We start from the raw sequence: 24,591 nt of genomic DNA on the forward strand, positions 1-24,591 counted from the left end.
ATATTATATTTACTTTTAATTGAATAAGGGTCACTCAGGGGATTGACATGACTATTGAGGCATCATTGCATATAATACTTTGATGAGGGTGGGTATTGGATGGGGGTGGGGTGCTTGTCAATGTTTGAGTGACGGTTACTCAATTTATACTTTGTTTTCTTTAGTGTATTGTATTCTGTTTGAAGTATTATTTTTTTGGACGCACCTTTATCATGTGAAATGTCCCACTGTTTCAAAAGTGTAGTTTCCCAATAAATGATTTATATTTAGTAGTCCAACTCTCTATGTCGAGGACGAGCTATACTGTAACTTAAGGAAAGTATGCATGACGTCAACATACGAAGCCACGCCCCTCGGCTGAACCCGTTGTATTTAACAACTACCCTGAAATTTTGATATGGTTTTGTAGTCAGATTTGAGAGAAAAAATTCAGCTACCCGTATTTCTCGACTGAGACGTCAGTGGGAGCTGTAATTTGTATGGCAAGGAGATGGTGCTACCCTTAATTATTACCCCGTATTAAGGGAATTTACGCCCACAAATCTTGTAGTTATTAATATTTTGGTTATAATAGAAAATGTTTATTTTTTGGTGACGTAACACTCACAATATAGTTAGCATGCATGTGACGGCATAAGCTAGATTACGTCACATTTTCCTGGTAAGGTAAACTTCCCCGGCGTGCTTTCTATCACATAATTATAATTTCACTGACTTAGGCCTCGGCCTAGTCTTATTATGCCTCATCGTCCCACGCTACACAGGATCAGTAAGCTAGGCCAAGCTTACTGGAGAGTTGTTTACCAGAATCCAAATGCATTTTATGTATTTGAACCTCTGAAGTATTTTACAGAAATGGCACTGACTCATAAAATTCCTGCCAACAATACATTTAATTTTTTTATCACTTAAAAATCTCAAATCTTCAACTTGTGATCTCTACGATATTCCTTTCTTTAATACTTGGTGGAAAACAAGCAAAAGTTTTTTTTCTGTAGAACACCTTGGTCAAGTCTATGTAAAGACAATAAACCGAGGAAGATATCAATAAAACATTTTACTAAAATTTGTAGTATGTCTAAATTAGTTGCTATAAAAACTATTAGGTTACCTGAATACCTTTTAGGTTACCTATTAGGTTACCTTTTTACGCGAATTTGTTGAAAAGTACAACATGAATGTGAAAGTGTTACATTTGATCCGTGACCCCCGAGCTGTGATGAATTCAAGGTGGCACTTACATTCTCCAAATTATGACTTTCTTAGAAAGAATGCAAATATAAAAGATGAAATAATTGACTTGTGCTAGCACTCTGTACGGAATATAAAATACGTATCATCTCAACCTGATTGACTCAGAGGGCGATATAAACTTGTTCGATTCGAAGACGTAGCAAGTTTTCCACATGCGCAAGACAAATTTATCAATTCTTGAGAGTAGAATACACTTGTATTGGATAGATGGGTAAATGAAAATACTAACAAGGATACAGCGAATCCATATGATACTAAACGAAAGTCGACTCGCATCATTATATGTGGAGGAATGAGATGGACACAAAGTGAGAGAGATACAAAGAAAATGTCCAGAAGACATGACGTCTTTAGAATATAATTTAATGAATAAAAGTCAACTTGTGAATGTAGACAATTGTGAATCTTATCTTAAACATGATGAGTTACCTTAAACTAAGCTTCATGGCATTTTCTGAAGTCAGTCGATCAATCAAAGAAATCAATCAAGATAAATAATGTATCATTAGAGGCCTACATGTATACCTTTTCTTTTTTTTTAAGGGTATTGCAGAGACTGTCTCTTATACACATCTAGATGTGTATAAGATCCGCTGGTGTAGGCCTGCCAAGTACTACAGCGGAAAATTTGCAGGGCAACAAGTAGAAATCGAATAGGCCAAAAAGGTGCACATATAACATATGATATGCCTAATCGTAAGACAAATAACTATTTTTTTAAAATCCCAAATGTATATAAACACTAATTCGAAATAAATACAGTGTATTATTTTCCTTCCTTACCGGTATTGTTCACATGCTGGATGGCTCTAATGTGCCCTCGCACTCGTACGGCGGTCGTTTCTTTTCACTAAGCGAATTCGCCCAAAATGCGATTTTTTTTTTCAATACACGAATGGGCAGTTCAATAATGAACTATACAAAGATCTTTATTTTAATAACAGTGGGATGCCCACACAAGACAAACAAAAACGTACTGTAAATCCTTACATTCATTCCTTTATTTCGGAAATGTATTTATATAGAATAACTTTAAAACATACAATTAAAAGAGACCAATAAATAGAAGATAAAATACATGATTGCCAATAGAAATACAGACGTCTTAATTTTCTTCTTAAAATTTGACGAAAAACTAGTTAATGAAGATATATTTTTGAATAGAGATTGAATACAGCAACAGCAACAGCATTCTTCGTACAATACAGAACATATAGCAGACAGTACTGGGGAAATGTCAAAGCAACAGCCTAATGTGAATTACATGGGTTTTAAATGTTATGATTTTTTAAAATACATTAAATGACGCCCACATTATTATAATTTTTATTTACTTTCATAATTCTGTGTAATCTTTTCAATAATACCAATAACACACACAACTGTAATAATTAGAAAAGGTTACAAACATTTTTTTGTTGTTCTTCTTTTTATGGAACGTTTTAAACTTTATTTAATAATTTGTTATATATAATATAATAAAAATGAAGCAATGTGTTACAAGAAATAAATTACAGGGGAACAAAGTATTATCTTAATTAAAATATACTACGATTAGGTCGTCAAATCACGATACAAAATCAGGAACTCAATTGTGCCAAAAAGGACATTCAAATACATCACGAAACGGTACAAACACCTTTCGCGGCCCCCACCGCTCCTACCACCAGTCTCGGGGCCTTCGGCCCCTTTGTTTTGCCAATGATACTTTGTAGTTCCACATTTACAATCTTATTATTATTATTATTATTATTGTTATTATTATTATCATTATTATTATTATTAATGATAATAATAATAATAATAATAATAATAATAATAATAATAATAATAATAATAATAAAAATAATAATAATTGTTATATATAATATAATAAAAATGAAGCAATGTGTTACAAGAAATAAATTACAGGGGAACAAAGTATTATCTTAATTAAAATATACTACGATTAGGTCGTTATTATTATTATTATTATCAATATCATTAGTATTATAGAAGTTCCACAAGAAATTAGAAAAAGAGGAAAGAGGGACCTTCGAAATAATTGTCTCCATATCTTCGCTAATTAATCACCGTAATTTAGCTTACACTTATGCATGTATGGAGCACTTAAAATGTACAATAATCATTTCACTACCGACAAACCCCGAACGTTATTCTTCATGCATTACATAAATAGTTTCATCTTGATGTACTCCAGCATCACTGGCGCATGGTAACAACCAACTGACTGCGCAGACCATTTCCGATCACACATTACTCTTCATAAAGCAGCACCCCCTAGTTCCGTCACCTCTGGGTATCGTCAATAATCAATAGGCCTATTACAGGATGGCTCCCATTGTTACGTTTTGAAACGCTCACAGTTATGTTGCTTTCTCTTTTTATTGATTAATGATGATGTTTGATTTTGCAAATGGGCCGTTTTTCGATTTAACATATAGAAAATATGAAGGCTAGAGTGTGGTCGTTACTGCTGCTTAATTTGATATTTTCGACTAAGTTTCTAAAAATGTACAAGACTGACTACAATTTTTACATCATCGATAGTATTGAGAGGTAAGAACGCACTTCCCTTTTTTCTCTCTCTTTCCTCTCTTTTCATCTCTGCACTATTTTTCTCCATCTTTTTATATTTCGTGGGGACTGACGGGGTGATGTGAATAGAGAGACATGTGGACGCTTGGTAAAAATATCCACCATTCTCCAATCAAAACAAGTCACGATTTTGTCACTAACCAAAAACAATTTTTTTTCTCTCCAAACGTCATAGTTGTTGAGCATCGAGTTTCCTTTAAAAAAAAGTTGGCTGTTTATGCTTTTGGTAAGCCTGTTTCCATAAAAGCGCTTCACGCTACCACCGACAACTTTTGTCCATTCTGATTGGTAGGCGAATAGGAAGACCCAGAAACAAATATGCAGTGTCTTGCACTAAAAACATTATAGTGATAGTAAATTGTGATTTTAAGAAAAAAAAAACGGGCCAAAAACGGTGCCGAAAAGGACATTACAATACATCACGAAACGCTACCACCACCGCTTCTAGCGCTTGTCTCGGGGCCTTCGGCCCCTTCGTTTTGCTACTGATACTTTGTAGTTCCGCATTTACAATTTTTGTAAAGTAAAGTATACAATTTTTTAAAAATCTTTAAAAAATATGGAGATTTACCAAGAAATCTGGAGGTTTCTAGAATTAACCAAAATATGATGCAATTTATACTAAAAAAAAGACACGTCAAGACAAATCATAGTGGTATAAAATCGATAGTACAAAATTACTGCAAAACAACTTATTATTAAATTGCTGCTTGTCTATCGTGGCAAATACATTGAATAATAACGATCTAATCAATCATTTATGTACAAATCCGAGTATTTTGCGGAGGGAACATGTAAAATCAGGTGAAAATTCGATCGGGAGAACTGGAGATTTGTTTATATATCGGGTGACACCCGACAGGATCGGGTGAGTTGGCAAGTCTGCAAGAGACATCGAGTCCATTTCCAGACAATTGGATCCAAAGTATGTGGCGGGGGGGGGGATGGGGCCCCTACCCCCATCGGACAAGTCAAAGCGCCCCACCTCCCCAGACGAGCTCGTCGGGCAGTCGACCAAAAAGAAACAAATTAAATATAGGCCAACACCAAGCCAAACTATGTCTTTGACACTGCTAATTGCCATTTCCGGCCATCCAGAGCTCCCTATTTTTAGAAAAATATCATCTCCCAAACCCTCCCCTTCCTCAGACATACATTGGATTGTTTTCCTTTCTTTCTGTGATTACGACCTAATCCCTACCGATAAAAATACTAACTAAGCCTAAGTATTATTTCACTTTGTGTAGACCCCATAAATTGATAATATTCAAGGGATCCTAATTTTGGAAAGAAAATTACACAGGGACAACTTAAATGTTTTTCTTACAATTGGTTTACCATGGAATTGCTGTGTTCTGCTATGCTGTGTGATAAAAGACAGGGCCTACGTCGAGGACGAAAGACGAACTATAGCTGAAATCATGCATGACGTCAACAACGAAGCCAAGCCCCTCGGCTGGACTCGTTGTATTTAGCAACTACCAGTACTGTATTACTTATACAAGTTTAACAGTGCTACCAATAATATTGACTAACACGATTTTTAGGGACTGATTACTAACATAAATTGTCAATCAAATTAAATTACGTAGATTAGTTTCTTTATTCATATAATATCCTAAAAACAAAAGCAATATTAATCTAAGTAATTTCTAATTCAAATAAAATAATGGTACACACAATGAACATAAAAACATAAGGCCCTATAAAAAATTATTAGTTTATCCCATCTCTAGGCTGGAAAATGTATCTGAAAGAACTTTTTGGAATGGTTTTTCATGGTCCAAGGAAGAAATAAATAAGAGATGACGATCCGGAATAGGGTGTGAACCAGATATCTCAAAAACTGATCAACTGATCTAATGAAACTTTCTGAAAGATTTTTAAACAAAGTTACACGAATAAAATTAAATGTTGGAGAATATCCATATTTATGTGCGGATTTAGGGGTCATTTAAAATGGAAGGAAGAAACGATTAAATTTTGATGACAATCCGGAGTAGAAGGTGGATATGAGGTCCATTAAAAGGGAGATTCCTATACTTTGGTATATAAAAAGAAATGATAGATGTAGCCTATCTGAAAACCTTTCTTGAATAGTTCGTCATAGCAAAAGAAAAAGTAGCCTATTTAATTCGGGTGATGTTCCGGAGTAGGGTGTGCATGAGAGACCATTAAAATGGAACGTCCCAGATATAAATACCTTAAAAACTGATCAATATAAAGAAATTTTCTAGAATGGTACATTGTTTGAAGGCTCTCAATGGCTCCTGGATCGCACTTATTCTAAAAGATTCAGTTGTCTAGTTTGATATGACGTCGCTTTATAAGCGAGAGGCCCCGGTTCGAAAGTCTATATTTTGCTTTCATTTTTTTAATGAAAATGCGTGGGAATTTTATACAGAGGGAATTATGATGCGGGCGGAGGACGTACACTCTCGGAATGTGCTCTAGTTATTATTATTATTATTATTATTATTATTATTATTATTATTATTATTATTATTATTATTATTATTATTATTATTAATATTATTATTATTAATATTATTATTATTATTATTATTATTATTATTATTATTATTATTATTATTATAATTATTATTTTTATTATTATTATTAAATATGTGTATAAACACTAAATAAACGTTGTAACGTTAACGATACTTTCTGACATTACAAGATTAGGAAATGTTATAATAATATTTTGTCACCGTGCTGGATAGCATAGCCTAAATTAGACAGTAAAAACCTGACACATTAGACTAAAGCCCATTTTAGAGCTCCAGAAAAAAAATCTGATTTCCTGTTGTTTTTTTCTTCTTCGGTTCAAATGACTTAAAATGTTGTTATTTTAGATGTAACTCAGTATAAAGAACAGATAAATAAATAAAAATAAATAAATTTTGATGAGTCTATCTATGGGTTTGTTGTGAATTATAGTGTCTGCTATGAGGGGTTGAATTGGACTGAACTGACCATTTGGCACGAATGAAGGATGTATGAATGTAATCGTGATCCCTATCGCATGTCACTCCTTTTTATTTATTTAGTTTTTATTCCGGTTTTCATACATTTTTTTTATATTAGGAGATGGCCCAGGGTGTAATAATCAATAAACATCGCAATATTGAGGCAGTGCTACCGACGACAGTGAATATTAACATTAAATCATTGTAGCGCCCTCTGTAGTTTGAACATTCACAATCAAAATAGTTATTGCTGCTGTGCGTGTGCGATCGACGGACGTTCAAGAAACCACGGTGGTGTGTGCAGTGCATAACCTTCAATACGTCGTGTGTGCTGGTGCTATGCTGAGTTGTTTCGTGTGTTACACGTATACTAAAATACTTTCATGTTGACATGAAAGTTGCTCTAGTTTTACTTGTTTCTGCTGATGAGTATGGCGGTGAACGGTGCTCGTCATCGTTCTTCGATTCGCCTCTGTTTTCGATACCGTTTCATTCTCTACACTGCGCTGTTGATTCTGTTCCTACAATTCATTTTCTACCTAAAGTTTTCAACTTTGGATGGCATGGACTTTGAAAGTGACAGCAATAACAACAAGCGTTTCAATCGAGAGGCAGTGCATGGGGGAAACCCACATGAGTTACCTGAAACCGATAGTAATAATAAGAATGTGTATTCTGCTAGGCATAAGCCAAGGCCTAGGCCTGAATTTCGTAAACCAGCATCCAGTAAAGTAAGTACAATAAATTTAAGCGTGCCTAGGCCTAGGCTACTCGAGGCCTCCTAGGCCTAGGCCTAGCCTTCTTTCTACCGTACGCCTTGGAATGTGTACCTAGGCCTAGACCTATAGGCCTACCTGTCCTATATGCTAGGCCTAGGCTACTCTAAGCTAGGCCTAGGCCTTTTGAATTTCTCGATTAGGCCCAGGCCTAGACCCAACAAGCCATTATTTGGTAAAATGATGTGATTTTTATTAATTATGAAGTAATGTAATAATGTAGCCTAGACATAGGCCCTAGGCCTAGTTGGATTTTTTTCTATCACCGTGGCTAGGGGGATACGAAATGTTACAATCTCTACTTCTGTTTGCTAAAACTTAAAAGGTATGGTAATTATTATGGCATTACGTCACTATCAGAGTATCATCACCCAATGAAGTGCTGGTCTTAAGTGCTTGAGGTGTGGACTAGGCCTAGCTCATACAGTAGTAACATGCTTCTCCCCTAACTGTATCTTCTTGTCCGTGTTACCTGGTAAACCGTTACCACCTAGTAACTCTCGAATGGACCAATACACCCCCGACTCGTCCCGAATACCGCATACTCCTACCCTATCCAAACTATGCATTCTGGAGAAGGGATGTTACTCTGCTAAGGTCCTAATGACTCGCATACCTCAAAACAAAAAATTAGACCCATTGTAAATTCTTACAGAAGATGTTAGAAATGAATTCCTGCATCTACTCGTTCTACATTGAATTGCTCGAAGCCAGATCTAAGAAGGGTATAGTGTGAGTTAAGTGGGTTACTACTAGTGACAGTGTTGCTCATAATCATTTTTATTATTTTAACAGTTGTTTTATATTTCGTCCATGGTTGATATATAGTTGTCATATATTCCCAGTTATTTTTGCTGGCATGCCAAATGATTCTACAGATATTACTTGAATAATTTTTTCTGGAATTCATACTACAATGCAATTAAATGTTATGATACTCTCAATAATACTTTGTAAAATAATTGTAAGATAGCTTTGTCAACATGAAACGTCATCAACTTAATTAAGCTTTGTCTACACTATAAAATTTCATCAAAAAAGCGTCGCATAAAATTTGATGGAACATCGAGTTAAACACTTTAAACTTTTTTTGATACAGTTTGATGATATGTGAAAGCTTTACGGAGGAAGTATGTTTGTTGTTGGCCCTTTGCGTGTAGGATTCTAACAGTTATTTTTCCAAGTAGGCTTGTCATCAAATATTGTACCTAAATATGCGAGTGAACGTTTTCCACCAGTTTAGCCTTTAGTAGCACCTTACCAACGCGAACGCACTGGGTGCATTCTCTCTTTATGCTTATATATTTTATTGCTTTGTGATTATTATTATTATTATTATTATTATTATTATTTATTAATTACTGTATATTGCAATTATCATTTATGTTGAGCTTATTAATATAATTTTGTATAAAAGCCATCATGTACTTTGTAGCAAGGTTAGATTGCAGTACAAGTTACAAGCAAAAGCGTTACATTAAAAGAGAAACAGCTAACATCACGCTGAAAAAAGAATTGTACAGTAAATATAAAAAATCCAAGAAATTTACTTAAAAAATACAATAAGTAAAAAATCTCAAAACCACAATACTGTACCAAGTATTGAATGAGAATCAAAACAATGTAAATTCATGAATTAGCATAATAATATCAAAAAGACAAATCATGGACAATCAGATTTGCACTTGATGTTAAAAGTAAAATTTATATCCTTATTTATCCTTCATTAATTTGAAAAAAATTTAAATTACTCTACAAGAAATAATCCCAAGTTCTACTCGAAAAATATGTTTAGAAAAATTGAGATAATAAGGATGATTATTATGAATATGGCAGAAAAAATGACAAAAATAACAATGTGAAATGAGGGGACTGAAGTAATCACTTGTAGTGTAAACTAGAGAGTTAAAGCAGGTTTACAAAATATGGAATTGGGCTCTTTTTATACCTATTTGTTCTACGTCTGATTTGTGATATGTGATTGTCGTTACAAAGCGTGTATTCCCTCGGTTGACTGGCGGCCCAAAACCAGTTACAGAATTCTTTGTACAACTTCTGGCGGTGATCAGAAAGGGACTCGATGTTACATCTGAGACAAGCTTAGTAGTAAATTTTAAAGCTTATCTTCATTAATACATTGTTACTTTTGTTATCTTTTTGGACGTACCTTCACAAGAGGAAGTGTACCACTGTTATAAAAGTGAAGATTCCAAATAAATTATTATTATTATTATTACCTAACTTTTCTTTGTAATCTTTATAATATTAACAAAATATAACTTGTTTTAATAACAAATTATTGTTAGTGTTATTTACTAGGACCATTGTTGTAGGCCTACGTTGTAAAGTATAAAAAAGCAACAATAACAATTCTCTATCTACTTGGACACTGATCTACTCGACCCACCACATACTGTGCCTGAGGTTTGCTAGATGTTTTATACCCCGACAAGTATACAGCATTGATTAAGGAAGTATGAGTGGGTGACCAAAATTGACTATATTTATGATCGTTGCTGAAGCTTTGTAATTTACTGTTTTTAAAAGCTAATCAAACAGACATTTTCAGCTAAATATCAAATTTGCTGTATATGAAGGTATTGAATAATAAAAAAATAAAATTCTCTAAAAAGTAATTCAAAAAATATTTCAAGGAACTTCAAACTACTTTAAGTTGTGAACACTGTGGTGTCTCTTCATTCACTCTCTCTGTATTTATAAACAAAAAAAAAACAAACAAAATGAAAGACCAAGCTAGCATCTGTGGGGTTACGCTGTAACCGCCAACTGGAGATCTGTGTTTATGTACTCCAATTAGCATCAGTCTTAATCTTTAAAAAATGTGAAAACATGAATGGAGATGAACTCTATGTGTGCCATCATCTATAAAAGCAGCCTAGTTTTTTAATCAATCACCAAGTCAGAATCTACTACTACAGTAACTGACATGTTTATTAGAGAGCAATGTGACATTTAAACCAAGATTTACTATAATAGAGGAGGGTTAAGAGAAAGGATTGATATAGGATTACTGAACATGACCATAGTTAAATGGTACATTAAATGTTAAACCATTGGATTATTACAAGGAGATGAGGACTGAATAGTAGAATTAGTAGACAAAGTGTTACCATTATAAATACTGCTCCTAAACCAAGATGGACCATTCAAACTGTACAATTTTGCTATAATGTATTTTATTTTCACTAAGGCAAGAGTTTTTTTGTATTTCTTTATTTTGGCAAACTTTATTTTTGAAAGATCTTATTGGAGAGTGAAAAAAAATAATAATATTTCTACAACTGACTGTTTTATGGGACATTATCGACAATGTCAAAGTGGTAGGGCTTTTAACGGGTCAGTCCATTTCTTGCTGTTATAACCACATTAAGTATGCTTAAATCATTATATAATAATACCATTTTACTTTATGGAGATTAGCAGTGGAATGATTGTGCTTTCATAATATGGATTTTAGGATAGATTTTTACAGTTGAACTTGTCTAATTCGAATCCAAAATGGTATTGAAAAATTGTTTGACTTTAGATAAAATTTGATCGTTTGTTAATGGAAGGCACAACAATTTGGCATGTAAAATAAGATCGACTTATGTATTATTTGAGTTAAACAAAGTTGACTTAGGCAACTTTTACTGAATATTGACAATAATGAAGTACAGTAATTGTGTTGCATAAGTTATACCCGATTCACACGTGAAGTTAAATTTAACAAAAAGTAACAAATTGTAACTGAGCGATCTCCCGAGTTATTCCTACCGAGATAAAAAGCATTCATACGCGTCTGTAAGGTAATGCCAAGGTCGTGTAAAAGTTATTCAGTGTTTATTCAATGAATCATTTTTTCCCCTACTGCGATATAGGTCTAGCCTAGGCCTAGTTGAGAACCCCTGTCACAGATGGACTGTTGAACTGACCATCACAGTAAACATTCGAAGCAATCAATACCCTTAACAACTGCTGTACTACTACTACTAAACTAGGCATAGCTTCCAACGTGTCTGTTGACTCTTGATAATACTAGTAATAGTACTAACACCATCCTGACGTTGATTTTATGTATATCTTCTTCTTCTACCATTACTAATTAACATCAATAACAAGGGTAATTCATTCATCATTGAGAAAAACTAGGCCTATCTATTTCTAGTGGATCAGAATCGTCTGCAGAAGGAAGAAAATTCAAAGAACCCCGTGAAACACAGTAGATTGTTGTTGTGTTGAAATCCCTGCGCATGCCCAGATCCATCCATGCTACATCTCGGAAGCTTTACCAGCCTCAGCGAGGCTGGTAAAGATTGATTACCGAGACGTTCCGAGATTTTACAAGGATATTACACGGAGGTACTTTCACACGTGCCGTAAAATGTTACTTTTGGTTACATTTTGTTACATTTGGTAAGATTTTTGTACGTGTGAATCGGGTATTAGAAAAGTAGCACATTGTTTTTGTCTTTTTTCACTATGCATAAGTAAATATCAACATTTAAGCATGCCAAAATTTTAACTTTTATGTAAATTGCTCTAATAATGAGGATAATTATCTGTAAGTCTTCAGAATTAGTAGGTACTTTGTCATGGTCATACTGCACAAAATCATAGTTTTAGAAAATATTTATTTTATTGTATTCAAATTCAGCTCACAACATGAATAAACAATGGAGGAAATCAGATAGAGGAAATCAGGTGAAAGTACAGTACACCTATACTCATTCATTGGTTATTTTTTAAGTAAAGGAAATGTTAGTTTTATTTTAATTAGTGACTATATATTCTGCAGATATTTGGAAATTAATATATTATATAATAAACATAAAAAGGACTAGGAATAGATTAACTACACTTCATTTTTATTTTAATTAGTGACTGTATATTCTGCAGATATTAGGAAATTAATATATTATATAATAAACATAAAAAGGACTAGGAATAGATTAACTACACATCATTTTTATTTTAATTAGTGACTGTATATTCTGCAGATATTAGGAAATTAATATATTATATAATAAACATAAAAAGGACTAGGAATAGATTAACTACACATCATTTTTATTTTAATTAGTGACTGTATATTCTGCAGATATTAGGAAATTAATATATTATATAATAAACATAAAAAGGACTAGGAATAGATTAACTACACATCATTTTTATTTTAATTAGTGACTGTATATTCTGCAGATATTAGGAAATTAATATATTATATAATAAACATAAAAAGGACTAGGAATAGATTAACTACACATCATTTTTATTTTAATTAGTGACTGTATATTCTGCAGATATTAGGAAATTAATATATTATATAATAAACATAAAAAGGACTAGGAATAGATTAACTACACATCATTTTTATTTTAATTAGTGACTGTATATTCTGCAGATATTAGGAAATTAATATATTATATAATAAACATAAAAAGGACTAGGAATAGATTAACTACACATCATTTTTATTTTAATTAGTGACTGTATATTCTGCAGATATTAGGAAATTAATATATTATATAATAAACATAAAAAGGACTAGGAATAGATTAACTACATTACATTTTGTTACATTTGGTAAGATTTTTGTACGTGTGAATCGGGTGTTAGAAAAGTAGCACATTGTTTTTGTCTTTTTTCACTATGCATAAGTAAATTTCAACATTTAAGCATGCCAAAATTTTAACTTTTATGTAAATTGCTCTAATAATGAGGATAATTATCTGTAAGTCTTCAGAATTAGTAGGTACTTTGTCATGGTCATACTGCACAAAATCATAGTTTTAGAAAATATTTATTTTATTGTATTCAAATTCAGCTCACAACATGAATAAACAATGGAGGAAATCTGAGAGAGGAAATCAGGTGAAAGTACAGTACACCTATACTCGTTCATTGGTTATTTTTTTAGTAAAGGAAATGTTAGTTTTATTTTAATTAGTGACTATATATTCTGCAGATATTTGGAAATTAATATATTATATAATAAACATAAAAAGGACTAGGAATAGATTAACTACACATCATTTTTATTTTAATTAGTGACTGTATATTCTGCAGATATTAGGAAATTAATATATTATATAATAAACAGATTAACTACACATCATTTTTATTTTAATTAGTGACTGTATATTCTGCAGATATTAGGAAATTAATATATTATATAATAAACATAAAAAGGACTAGGAATAGATTAACTGCATTTTATACACCCATTTAATATTAAAATACTATAAAAATAATCCATATTCCCATCCTTATTGGCAAGCAGCCACACGCAACCTCAAATTGGATTGAATCATCTCGTCTTTATTCAATACCTTAATAGCACATTCATATTATTGTAATACTGATTCGTCACTTGTCTTGTTTATATACCAAGCGGTTGTAATAATATCAAAATTAAAATTCTGTATTATTTTCGCAGACACTCAAGCTTGTAATGTGATATTACATATTAAATTTCTCATCTCTTGCTTCATCTTACTCAAAGTTAAAATTTTGTACATTTTCATTATTTTTTTGCATTTTATAAAAGAAAATGTGGAAGAACATTTATGCAAAATTTTGATCACTAAATCTCAATTACAAATCTTAATAATGAACTATTTATTTTGGAATCTTTGGAAGCTGCTTTCTCAAAACCTTCATGGCTGATGTCCAATGAATTAAATATATATAACTTCACTATACTCAACCAATTTCCATCAAATAAACACTATGTTAAATAAGAATGATGCATAATCTAAAAATAACAAAAAACTGATTTTGATTTTTTTCCAATAAATGGCTGGTTTTTTTTGTCAGAGGTGGTCATATTTTGATTTGTATACAAGTACTATCAAATTGATCGATGATGATAACCCTGGAATTTAAAATACCATATTTGCAGGAATTAAACCAATGACTACTGCAATAACAGTTGAGATTATCTACCATTCTTCAATTTTGTTAAATAATTTAAATATAATTTTCTTTCCATCATACCTACCTATATTATTCAGACAAATAAATTAAATTTGGTATTATTAATATATACTATACCTTGAGCTTAACATTCACAGCTGAAAATTTATTGTGTCGTTAATAATGTTTTTAATAAATTTTGCCAGTAATAATAAACCTTAATAGGTTTGGTATGAGCTGTTGTTACCAAATCATGAATATTCATGAGCTACGAAGAAATATAGCCTATAGATGAAATGTCAACAGTTTTTTTTATTGAGTTATTAAAAATTTGAAATTAATTTGGGTTGTTTATTCACAATATAACCTTTAGAGTGTTAATATACATTACTGACATGCAGGCATAAACCTGGTGGAGTTAATAGGGTCCTTCATCAAAACTTGCGTTAGTAGTGTCGTCTATACATTAGCTGATGTTCCAACCATTTAGAAACATCTGAAAAAATATTTCCTTATGCCAAGCGGCATGGAGAGGAAAGCTGATTTACTATCTTCATTTAATAAACCAATTAGGTTTACATCATCATAATGACACTGCCCTAAATCATGATATCTTAATACTGATGTACTGCAGTGTACAGCTAAAAATTGCATTCTTTGATCAAATTCTTGTAAGGCCCAATAAACATAATTATATATTTAAGTTTATCATTCTATCTGGACTGGAAAGGTGTTAAGGAAGGGAGGCTTTTTATTTTTTTTAATTTATATTTTTCTAAACCCAAATATCACCCTTGGGTTTTTTGCTGGTATATTGATATTTAAAGTAAAATACATGATTGAGATAATACAAACAATATCTATATACTAACTATTTGCAAAAAAAAAAGAAAAAAAAAAGAAAAATAAATGAAATTTATTTTTATTGTTTTTTTCCAATTTTTTTTTTCAATACTATAAAAAAATGCGGGTGATAAACTTATGATTTTTTTTTTTTATTGGGCCTAATACTCTAATAAAAATGTAATCATAATAACCACACAAGCTATAATACCGACCTATTTTATAGCGATTCCAAATATAAGTATTATTATTTGTTTTCAAGTGCAACAACTGAATATTTTAAAATTGGTGTAATAAAAGTCACATGATTAGGTCGAGGTCATTATGAACCTTTAACCTCTCTGAAACTGTTGGATATGAAAATGCTAAGGAAATTATTTGTCACCTATTTCCTGTAGTCATCCATGTTGAAAATAAAACTATAAAACACACACATTTGGCTTTGAAATGTGGACACTTTTATTCAAACTTGTACTCCTTCGTAAGGAAGATAGAACCGATTAATTCTTAGTAATTATATGATGAATGGCTTTTGGGTCAGTTCTAGAATGAATTAATAAATCCAAAGGAGACCAATTTCATTTAGAAATTATTACAGTAGTTGAATTGGTGACATTGATAATCCATCATAGCGGTTATTGATAAAGTTACTAGTTCATAGGTTGCCATGAAAAATGTTGTAGTATCTAAACTTAGTTTTGTCAGTCATGTACGACTTTATTCCAGTTCAAATTCAAACATCAAATACAGTAGTAAAAACATGGCATGAATAATGAACAGAAATAATGAATCGAAATGGAAAGGGCATTGCAAAGAAGCAAAGCTTTTTCCCATATGAAACCCCCTACAAAAAGGAGATCAAACTTAGCTAACTTAACTACAGGTAAAATTATACCCTGCTGGAAAATATCCCGGTATTTCTATAATAAGGTTTCGATTTAGCCCGGGATTAGCCACAAGTGTGCAATGGTAGACTATATGAAACGGGTAGGCTGCTGGCACCTTGACCTCTGACGATTAGTGCTGTAACAAATTTTCACAAAAACGTGATACAATAATGACATAATGATGCGTATTATTTATTCTCGGTAAATATTTCATCCCCTCCAAATTTCTCTCCTATTCTTCTTTCTTCCTATACTTCTTCCGTAGTTTCATTAAATTAAATTTATTTTACTAATAATACATATTTACGAATGGATACCTTGTTCGAAGAAAGAAATCAATATATTTTATTCATGTGGAAATTTTAAACTAAATTATTAATACTACTAACATAAACTTAATATAAATGTTCAAAGGAACACTGCGTACATTGTATACTCTATTAATACGTTTCAATCTCCCTATATTCAAAGCCGGAGTTAGCTGGTCTCGTGCCAATCTAGGCCGTTTTAGGTACAGTAGGCTTTCTTCATAAAGGCGAGTGGATGACTTGTTGTGGAGCAAAAAATCAAGTTGTCCCTCCCCAGTACCACCTGATTATAAATCGACGGGAAATCAACCGGTAGTCATAAATAAAATTTAAATAAAAAAATATATATTTTTATATATTATAATTTATTTTTATTATTCTGAAGCTAATAAAATGATATTCTCTGAAATAAATTTATAATAAAATCCATAATTACGTACTTGAATAAAACAATCAATAATATAATATAGTTATTTTATGCAAATACTTTATTTATATTAACAGTATTTTATGCTCAAACCATCAACAACTGAATATTTTAAAAATTGGAAATTAATTCCTTGTATGGTTAATTAAATAGATTTATTACTACTTTACTACAGTATTCTACATTTGATAATTGTTCATAGGTCATGATTCACAAAGTGGTCTTTATTTACAAAAACTTAAGTACCAAGTTGACGGCAACAAATACCAATACTACCAGTACAGTAATAATAATAACAAGCTTGTCAATTGCACTTATTTAAATGAGACGGTATATTGCATTTCATCTAACCTTGTTGATGGTTTTTTCCCATATTAAGTAGTAAAGTGTTTAATGAACTCTTTCTTAATAACGACTTTCCTCAATTGTTGATAGATCTGTGTGTTTTTTGTACCTTGTATTCCTGTATGCTGTAGAACAGAAGGTATAAATTTACAGTATGCTATTTTAGTTCAGCTCAGTTATATTTTAGTTAACAATTCCCCAAACAAATACAGCCAAAGTTTAAAAAAATAAGTTTTTTTAAGCTCTGTTCACATTATCAAATTTTTTAAAACCTCGAATTGAAGCCCAGTAAGCTTAATCTTGAGATGAAGCCCATCTCGAATTGAAGCCCCCCTCTTTAGTTTGCAAAATTCGCCTCCAAAAAATGCCCATCAAGATAGCATAGCCTCCTATTCGAGATACTACAATATACACTACACATGAATTAAAACAAAATAAATTAAGAACAAGCTTGGTTTATACAGTACCGGTAGCTTAGGTGATTTAGTGTCAGTTAAATACACTCCATGATACAGATTGATGTTACAGTGGCCGTATTTATTGTTCTATAGTACAAATTCACAAAATTTACAGCATTCATTTTGAAAAGAGCCCCCCCCCCCCTTTACTTTGCAAAAGTAGCATAAAAAAGAAGCCCATCTCTAAAAGAAGCCCATCTCGAAAAGAAGCCCGTCTAAAGTTCGCAAAAAAATAAGCAGCCCGAGGCTTCAATTCAAGGTTTTACAGTATGGACATGATAATGTCATATTATCACCCAAATATGATGTATTGTAATAATATACAATATATGTTTGATGCTATGGACAAGGTTTTAGAATGTTTTTTTATTCAATTTGTATCTGTAAAATACTAGAGTTGTTTTGATCATGTTTTGATGTATTGTACACTAGCCGTTGAGGGACCAATGACTTCCTTCCTGGGCCCTAGGGTGACCTTAAAAAATAGATGTTAATTCAACAGGTATCATTGATTATGTTTAACTTATTATTAGAAAATCTGTGTGTAATTTAAAAGTAATGTATAGAAAAACAAGAATATGTCAACAATTAATAGTAGAGTATTAAAAACTTAACTAATGGTTTGGAGAGCCCCCATAAATATCTTAAAATATTCTATCAAAATAAACTAATATTTACCTTGTAAATTTCAAATGAATGTATTTATATATTTTGGAGTGGAGTTATTCATTAAATTTGAAATTTGGGCCTTATAAATATTTGGGTATTATTATTATTATTATTATTATTATTATTATTATTATTATTATTATTATTATTATTATTATTATTATTTATTGGTTAAGGTACTTCTAATCCCAGTATCTTGGGGTGAATTCCTGTGATCCCAGCAGGACTTTTCTTACAATGAAAATCAACTCCACTTGATCCCAGGCTATGTCTCACAAAGAGACTTGGTTTAAAATATCATCCATCCTGTAATTTTGGCATGTTATTTGCTGTTAGATTGGATGTGAATGTATCAAATAGATAAAAGAAGCTAAAAAAATGACAGACATTTAGAATTTCTTTTCTTGGCTTGTTTATTTGTTTTTTTTTTCATTTCTATACATATTTAAATTCTGATATTTTATGATTTATTGATAACGAATGAATAACTTTAACAGGTGGCAATAGTAATTTTAATTCTTTAATAATAGATTATTCAGCAGAACCTATTAAATTAAACATAATCACATATCTTTTTATAGAGTCTGCCACATGTATAATAAATGTGATTGATACAGGAAACAGATGTTTATCCTCAGATTTGACTTACAAAACAGTGCTAAAGTTTTGTTCAGTTAATTAAACTGGTGGTAGGTGTATGCACTGAACCATGGATATCTTTTCATGTGTTTGGTCCCTGATTAAATTTTCTCGTTTCTGTTAGGTTACGGATGAGGTGTTAAAGCGAATATGGCCCATACTTGTACTCTATCTTCATTTCAATAGTATCCAAAAAAAAAGATAAAAATAACAAACTACCATTTTCAATTTGATCTGTAATAATCTTTTAAAACAATATAATGTAATTTACATACATAGAGTGGTGCTAGAGCTTAAATATTTAAATTAAACACAAGTATTTTAATTAATAAGAAAATAGCAAATTGATTTAATTTTATTGATTTAATTTAATTAATTTTAATGTTTGAGATTTTGCAATTGTTTGAATTTTAAATGTGATGTGTGCAACATATTGTGTCCTTGGTAATACCACTTCACTTACCTGAGCCACTTAACTTGGGGTTTAAGTACTGAAGTAGGCCTACGAACCTGGTAGCAAGTGGGAGATTATCTATAGCTAGGGTAGGAGTGATGGTAACACCTTGCAGGAAGACTGTAACGATTATTGTGCTTTGAGCTGTTGTGGATCTATTCTAATTGCACCATGGTTTTATCAATTGTTTTGTGTTAAGATATATATTAATGTGCTGAAATTGAACTATACAGGCCTACTGGTACCTAACAATTTGCTCCACAAAAAAGATGGTAGTAACAGAGTTTTTGGAAAAGTGGATGTTTTTATAACTTGCTTTGCAAACATGCCCTCTGTTGATAATAATGATTTCAAATAAAAATAATTTTTAAAAGAATTTTAAAACACTTGCTGCAGTGAAAAAATATCTAAAAATTTTATAAATTTTGAAGTAAAAATTATTTTTATGATGTCGAATGCTGTATGTAATCTTCAGTTATTTCTTCTGTACATAAGGCATAAAATAAATTGGCTGCTAAATTACATTGCAATATTGCATTATAATACAACATGATAAGGCTCTAAGTGCCTTCTTTTACCTTCACAGATTCACATTTATTTTCTTCTCTCTGACGCATTTACTGAAGCAGAATTGTCTTGACATAACTACATTTTATTTAAAAATTTTCCCCACCCTCTTGACAATAAAAAAATATTTCACTAAACTAGGTATTAAAAGTTTCGCCTACACATTTTCTGGCAATTTTTGTTGCCTTTGAGATTAGTTTCTTTAAAAAGCGATACACAGTATGAAATTAATGGTCCTTTAAATATTAATGATTGCTTAATTAAATAAATAACCTATATTGAAATTTGCAAGTCCAACCTGAATTATTATCATCATCTACATGAGCGTGAATCATCTAGAATGACCTAATTACTTTCAAGAATTTTGTTATGACATACTAGCTAGTCATGCTTATCCAACGACACAATCTTTTAGGATCGTTGCTGATGTATTGGAAATGGAAAGCAAGATTCAGATAAGCGCCAACTCAGCAGTGGCGTATCTAGGAGTCTTGAAATCTGGGGCCGGGGCCGGGCTGGCACGGCCCCCCCCCCCAACTCTGAAAAGTAAAAAAAAAGGGCATCGGAGGTTATTTTTGGGAGTCTAGAATGGACCCTTTAGAATATTGTTATCTCAATCAGTCCAACTTTTGGCGTCCCCTTCCTGCCTTACCCTCCTTTGGACATCTCTGGGTCTGCCCCTGGAAATGGGAGGCCCTGTCTCTTATACACTGTGCACTTCCTTCCCCCTCCTTTTCCAGATGCATCACTGCAACTTAGATGATTTTGCTTATTGTGAAGAAAAGAGAAAAAATTATTGCATACAGTATAGGATATGAAAATGACTTATTTTTTTATGGGATTTATGAGAATATAAGTCATATTGTAATTTGGAAAAGAATATGTGTAATATGTTTTCGGTAAATTGGTTTTGAGTTTGTTGGAAAGAATGTATTGACCGAAAGCAAGATTCTAAAAATAAGAATGGATTTGCAGAAACGTGTGAAATTTAAATACAATTTTCTTATATTATATTCTTGCATACCAAATTTGTAGATTCTTCTGCCAACTTTCTTTCCTCACATCGAACACCAACAAACCCGCCAATTACAGTACTAAATGTAATGATGCTTCAAGTCTTAAGTCGTTCATAGTTATTAGAAAAAAAAAAACCTTGTGTTAAAAGGGCTCAGAACCCTGAGATTAGAAGGCAAACATCTTAAAGCTAGGCTCTGGAGGAAACAAAAATTGATATAATGTTGTACTACTGATTTTTACAAAAAACAAAAACTCAGGAAGAACAGTTAATGAGATACAAATTTTTTAATATTTAAAAACTGGGAGGGGAAAGGTGGAAAAAGGGGTACGTACACCTGGCTTTCACCATCAAGATACAGTATACTACTCAACTCCTCGAATAGATATAGTAGATTAGTGTATATTACTAATTAATTTTGATCCTGATCATAACTAACAATTCGCCTTCACTTAATTACTGGCATTTTATTATGAAAATCCTTATTGATTACCTGCCAATTTAATGACCAGTATATAAGAACACCGTACAGGAATTGTAATTCATGGAAAATATTTTCTTGTATTATGTATCTTATACAGTATATTATAGAATACTTTTGGTGCATATTTTAACTGTTTTAGGCCAAAAAAAAAAATAAAAAAAATTATCACCCTTGTGCGCATGTCTTCTATGGTACAGAAAAAAAAACTTTTAAGAAAATATTTTTTTTTCATTTTCTTTATTAAATAATAGATATTATAGGTATTTATCTCAATCATGTTTTACTTTGATTATCAATGCATCAGCAAACAACCCAATGGTGATATTAAATTGGCTTTAGAAAAATATTTAAAAAAATCCTCCATCCCTCATCACTTTTCCAGCCTAGATAGGGTGATAAACTAATAATATTTGTATAGGATCTTATCCAAGTTAACATGTGGGAATGGTGTTGTCATTAAGAACCTTCTGGTGATGCTTTATGTCTTGCTATTTAAGATTGAAGATTCCAGAGGGCATCAGACAACCTGTTAGCCAGTTCCCTGCAGTGCTTACATCAATAAGATTCTGTCGGTCTATTAAGTAAGATGCTTTATTGATAATCATAATGATTGACTACTGTAGTTGAGAAGCAAACTTGTAATCTTTTGGGATCTATATTAAAATTGGTTTTGTACTCAGTGCGATTAATATTTCTGATTCTAGTGTAATTTATAGCAATTCTTTAATTAGAATTTTAATAATTTATTAATAAAGTTAATCAAGGTTTAGAGGCCCCTTAGGCTGTTGTAAATTCCTCTGCTGATCAAATCATACATAAAAGTAGCCATTTCACAGTTGTGTTAATCTCGTAAAACTACAATTTCGCAACTTGGCACATTTTTAGCATTTGGTCACGTTTTTAGGCTTCTCAAAACAAACTTTATAAAGTGATTATACTAATTTTTTTCCAAGCTTTATCTCAAAGTTGTTGACTTCAATAAAAAAGTCAAGAATGTTGTGACAGAAAATGATATAAAACAAAGTTAAATGCTAACATGGTTTTAGAAGAGAGACACAGTTACCTTTACTGTAAGTTGTAAATAGAAATGTTGCTTTCCTCATCCAGCGTCATCGTATTCTGTCCTATATAAAACGCATAGAGTAAACTTGCACATTGGTTTGGGTCTGTTTGAAATTGTTGTGCAGTACATTTTAAGTTTTAACTAGCCAGAAACCTGTTTACCATAAACAACTAACCAAAACTTCAGACACATGCAAAATGTATTGGACATTAGTATAATATAATTTGTATAATATTAGTATAATATAATTTGTGTGAACGTTCCAACTTGTTCATATTTTGAATTAATTTTGAAAAATTTACTCAGGCGACATCTTTTACTGTTTGAGATTGCTTACTTTTATATTCTCATTATTTTTATTGGTCAGTTCTATTCAGTTTTTATTTAGCAACATCGTAAGCACACACTCAATAACAAAATATGTTTTTTTTAATTTTTATAAGAACCAGTAAAAGTTTGACCAGTCTCAGTGTTCTTATATTTTTACCAATTTCAGGCTCAAAATGTTCTTATTTTTCTCTTAATTTTTAAGCAATTTCAGCCTCAGTGCTCAGTTTATAAAATGTGTTCTTAAAAAGAAATAAGTGTATTGTACTGTATTTATAACAATAATACAATAATTTTACAACTCCACGTATTACAGGCATCAGAGTGGTTGTTTATTTTTAAAAATATCTCCAAGTACAGTATGTTCTTTGTTTTTAGCCATTAAATCAAAGTCTACTATAATTTGATATTTAAGGAATTTTTTCTTACATGTTTTGATCGGAAACCTGGGGATAAGTTAAGCTAACTGGATCCTCCCAAAGGACCTTACTCTGTCTGGTTAGGAGACAAGAGTAGGCTGCTTTGTGTTAGGCGATCCCCTACCCTTTTGCAATCCAGAGAATATTTAAGTTTCTTGTGTCTGTGGAGAGAAAATCAGTCATGAATGCATCACCGATGGGAGCTCAATCAAATATAAATTTTCTCACAATACATAAATCATGTTTAGCAAACCTGTCTTTGTGAATTTATAATCTAAATTTGATGATGTACTTCAATGAATAGAAGACACAGCTGCAACTCCATCCATTAATTTGAGAATTCTATTGGAAAAAAAACATGTTTCAATTTGAAATAAAATCATTTCTTGAAGACTAGACTGCATACAGCTGTTAGAAATTCAGTTTAAATTGCAAACTCAAAACTTGCTAAATACAAATACTGTATTGATGAGCTTTAACACATACACTTTTTAAAAACCAGTACAATTTTGTCGTGGCTCAGTATTCTTATTTTTAGGCCAATTTTGGGCTCAAAGTGTTCTTAGGTTATTCTTTACACACTTTTCAGAGATAAAAAATTATTATTGTTCTTAGTATTTTACTGCATTGTTAGTATTTATGGAGGGTATACTGTATGCATAGAGTAGGTATACATATCTTTACTCTACAGTATGTGACCAGCTTTATTTGTTTAATAAAATCCTCATTGATGTGTTGTTCTTTTGCTGTTAAAAACAACACATCATTTTAGGGCACACTGTTTTATAGCGGGTTATGTCAATTCCCGAAGCCAAAGTTATCTGATACAGTATTTAGAAGTCCACCCATTAATTATAATTGTGTCATAATTACTAATTACACTGTATGATCTTGCTTTTCTTTTCCTGTTATTCCAAAGTTTGCGTCAACTTCATATTGAAGGCTTCGGCGTGTGTTGCTTTCGCAGATGGGATTCTCAGCTGTTCTTACATTTATGCCATGTTACTTGAAGTTGAATTGGAATAAAGTTATACTTGATACTTGAACATTTTGTTTGTCATATTAATATAGGAATTGAGATGTTTTTACCCTTGGATATTTGATCCTTAAATTGGAACATTAGCACAAAGTACAACCTTCTCCACTTCCTGCCTAAGGAGTATAATTC

The 24,591-nt window shown here is 31.6% G+C and overlaps 1 protein-coding gene across 2 annotated transcripts in view; it reads left to right on the top strand.

The window, feature by feature from the left end:
• Positions 1–7,076: 7,076 nt before the first annotated feature.
• The window catches only part of LOC117105532 (xylosyltransferase 1-like), a 60,862-nt gene continuing 43,347 nt past the window's right edge, over positions 7,077–24,591 (top strand). For both annotated transcript variants that reach the window (XR_004444920.1, XM_033246700.1), the window contains exon 1: positions 7,077–7,555. Coding sequence is in view for 1 of the 2 variants with exons in the window: in XM_033246700.1 (XP_033102591.1) it covers positions 7,250–7,555 (306 nt within the window). In the remaining variant the exon portion in view is untranslated. The remainder of the gene's footprint in view (positions 7,556–24,591) is intronic.

The sequence above is a fragment of the Anneissia japonica genome, unplaced genomic scaffold, assembly GCF_011630105.1.
Source record: "Anneissia japonica isolate Jap-2015-1 unplaced genomic scaffold, ASM1163010v1 scaffold2030_len652032_cov178, whole genome shotgun sequence".
NCBI classification, from domain to species: Eukaryota; Metazoa; Echinodermata; class Crinoidea; order Comatulida; family Comatulidae; genus Anneissia; species Anneissia japonica.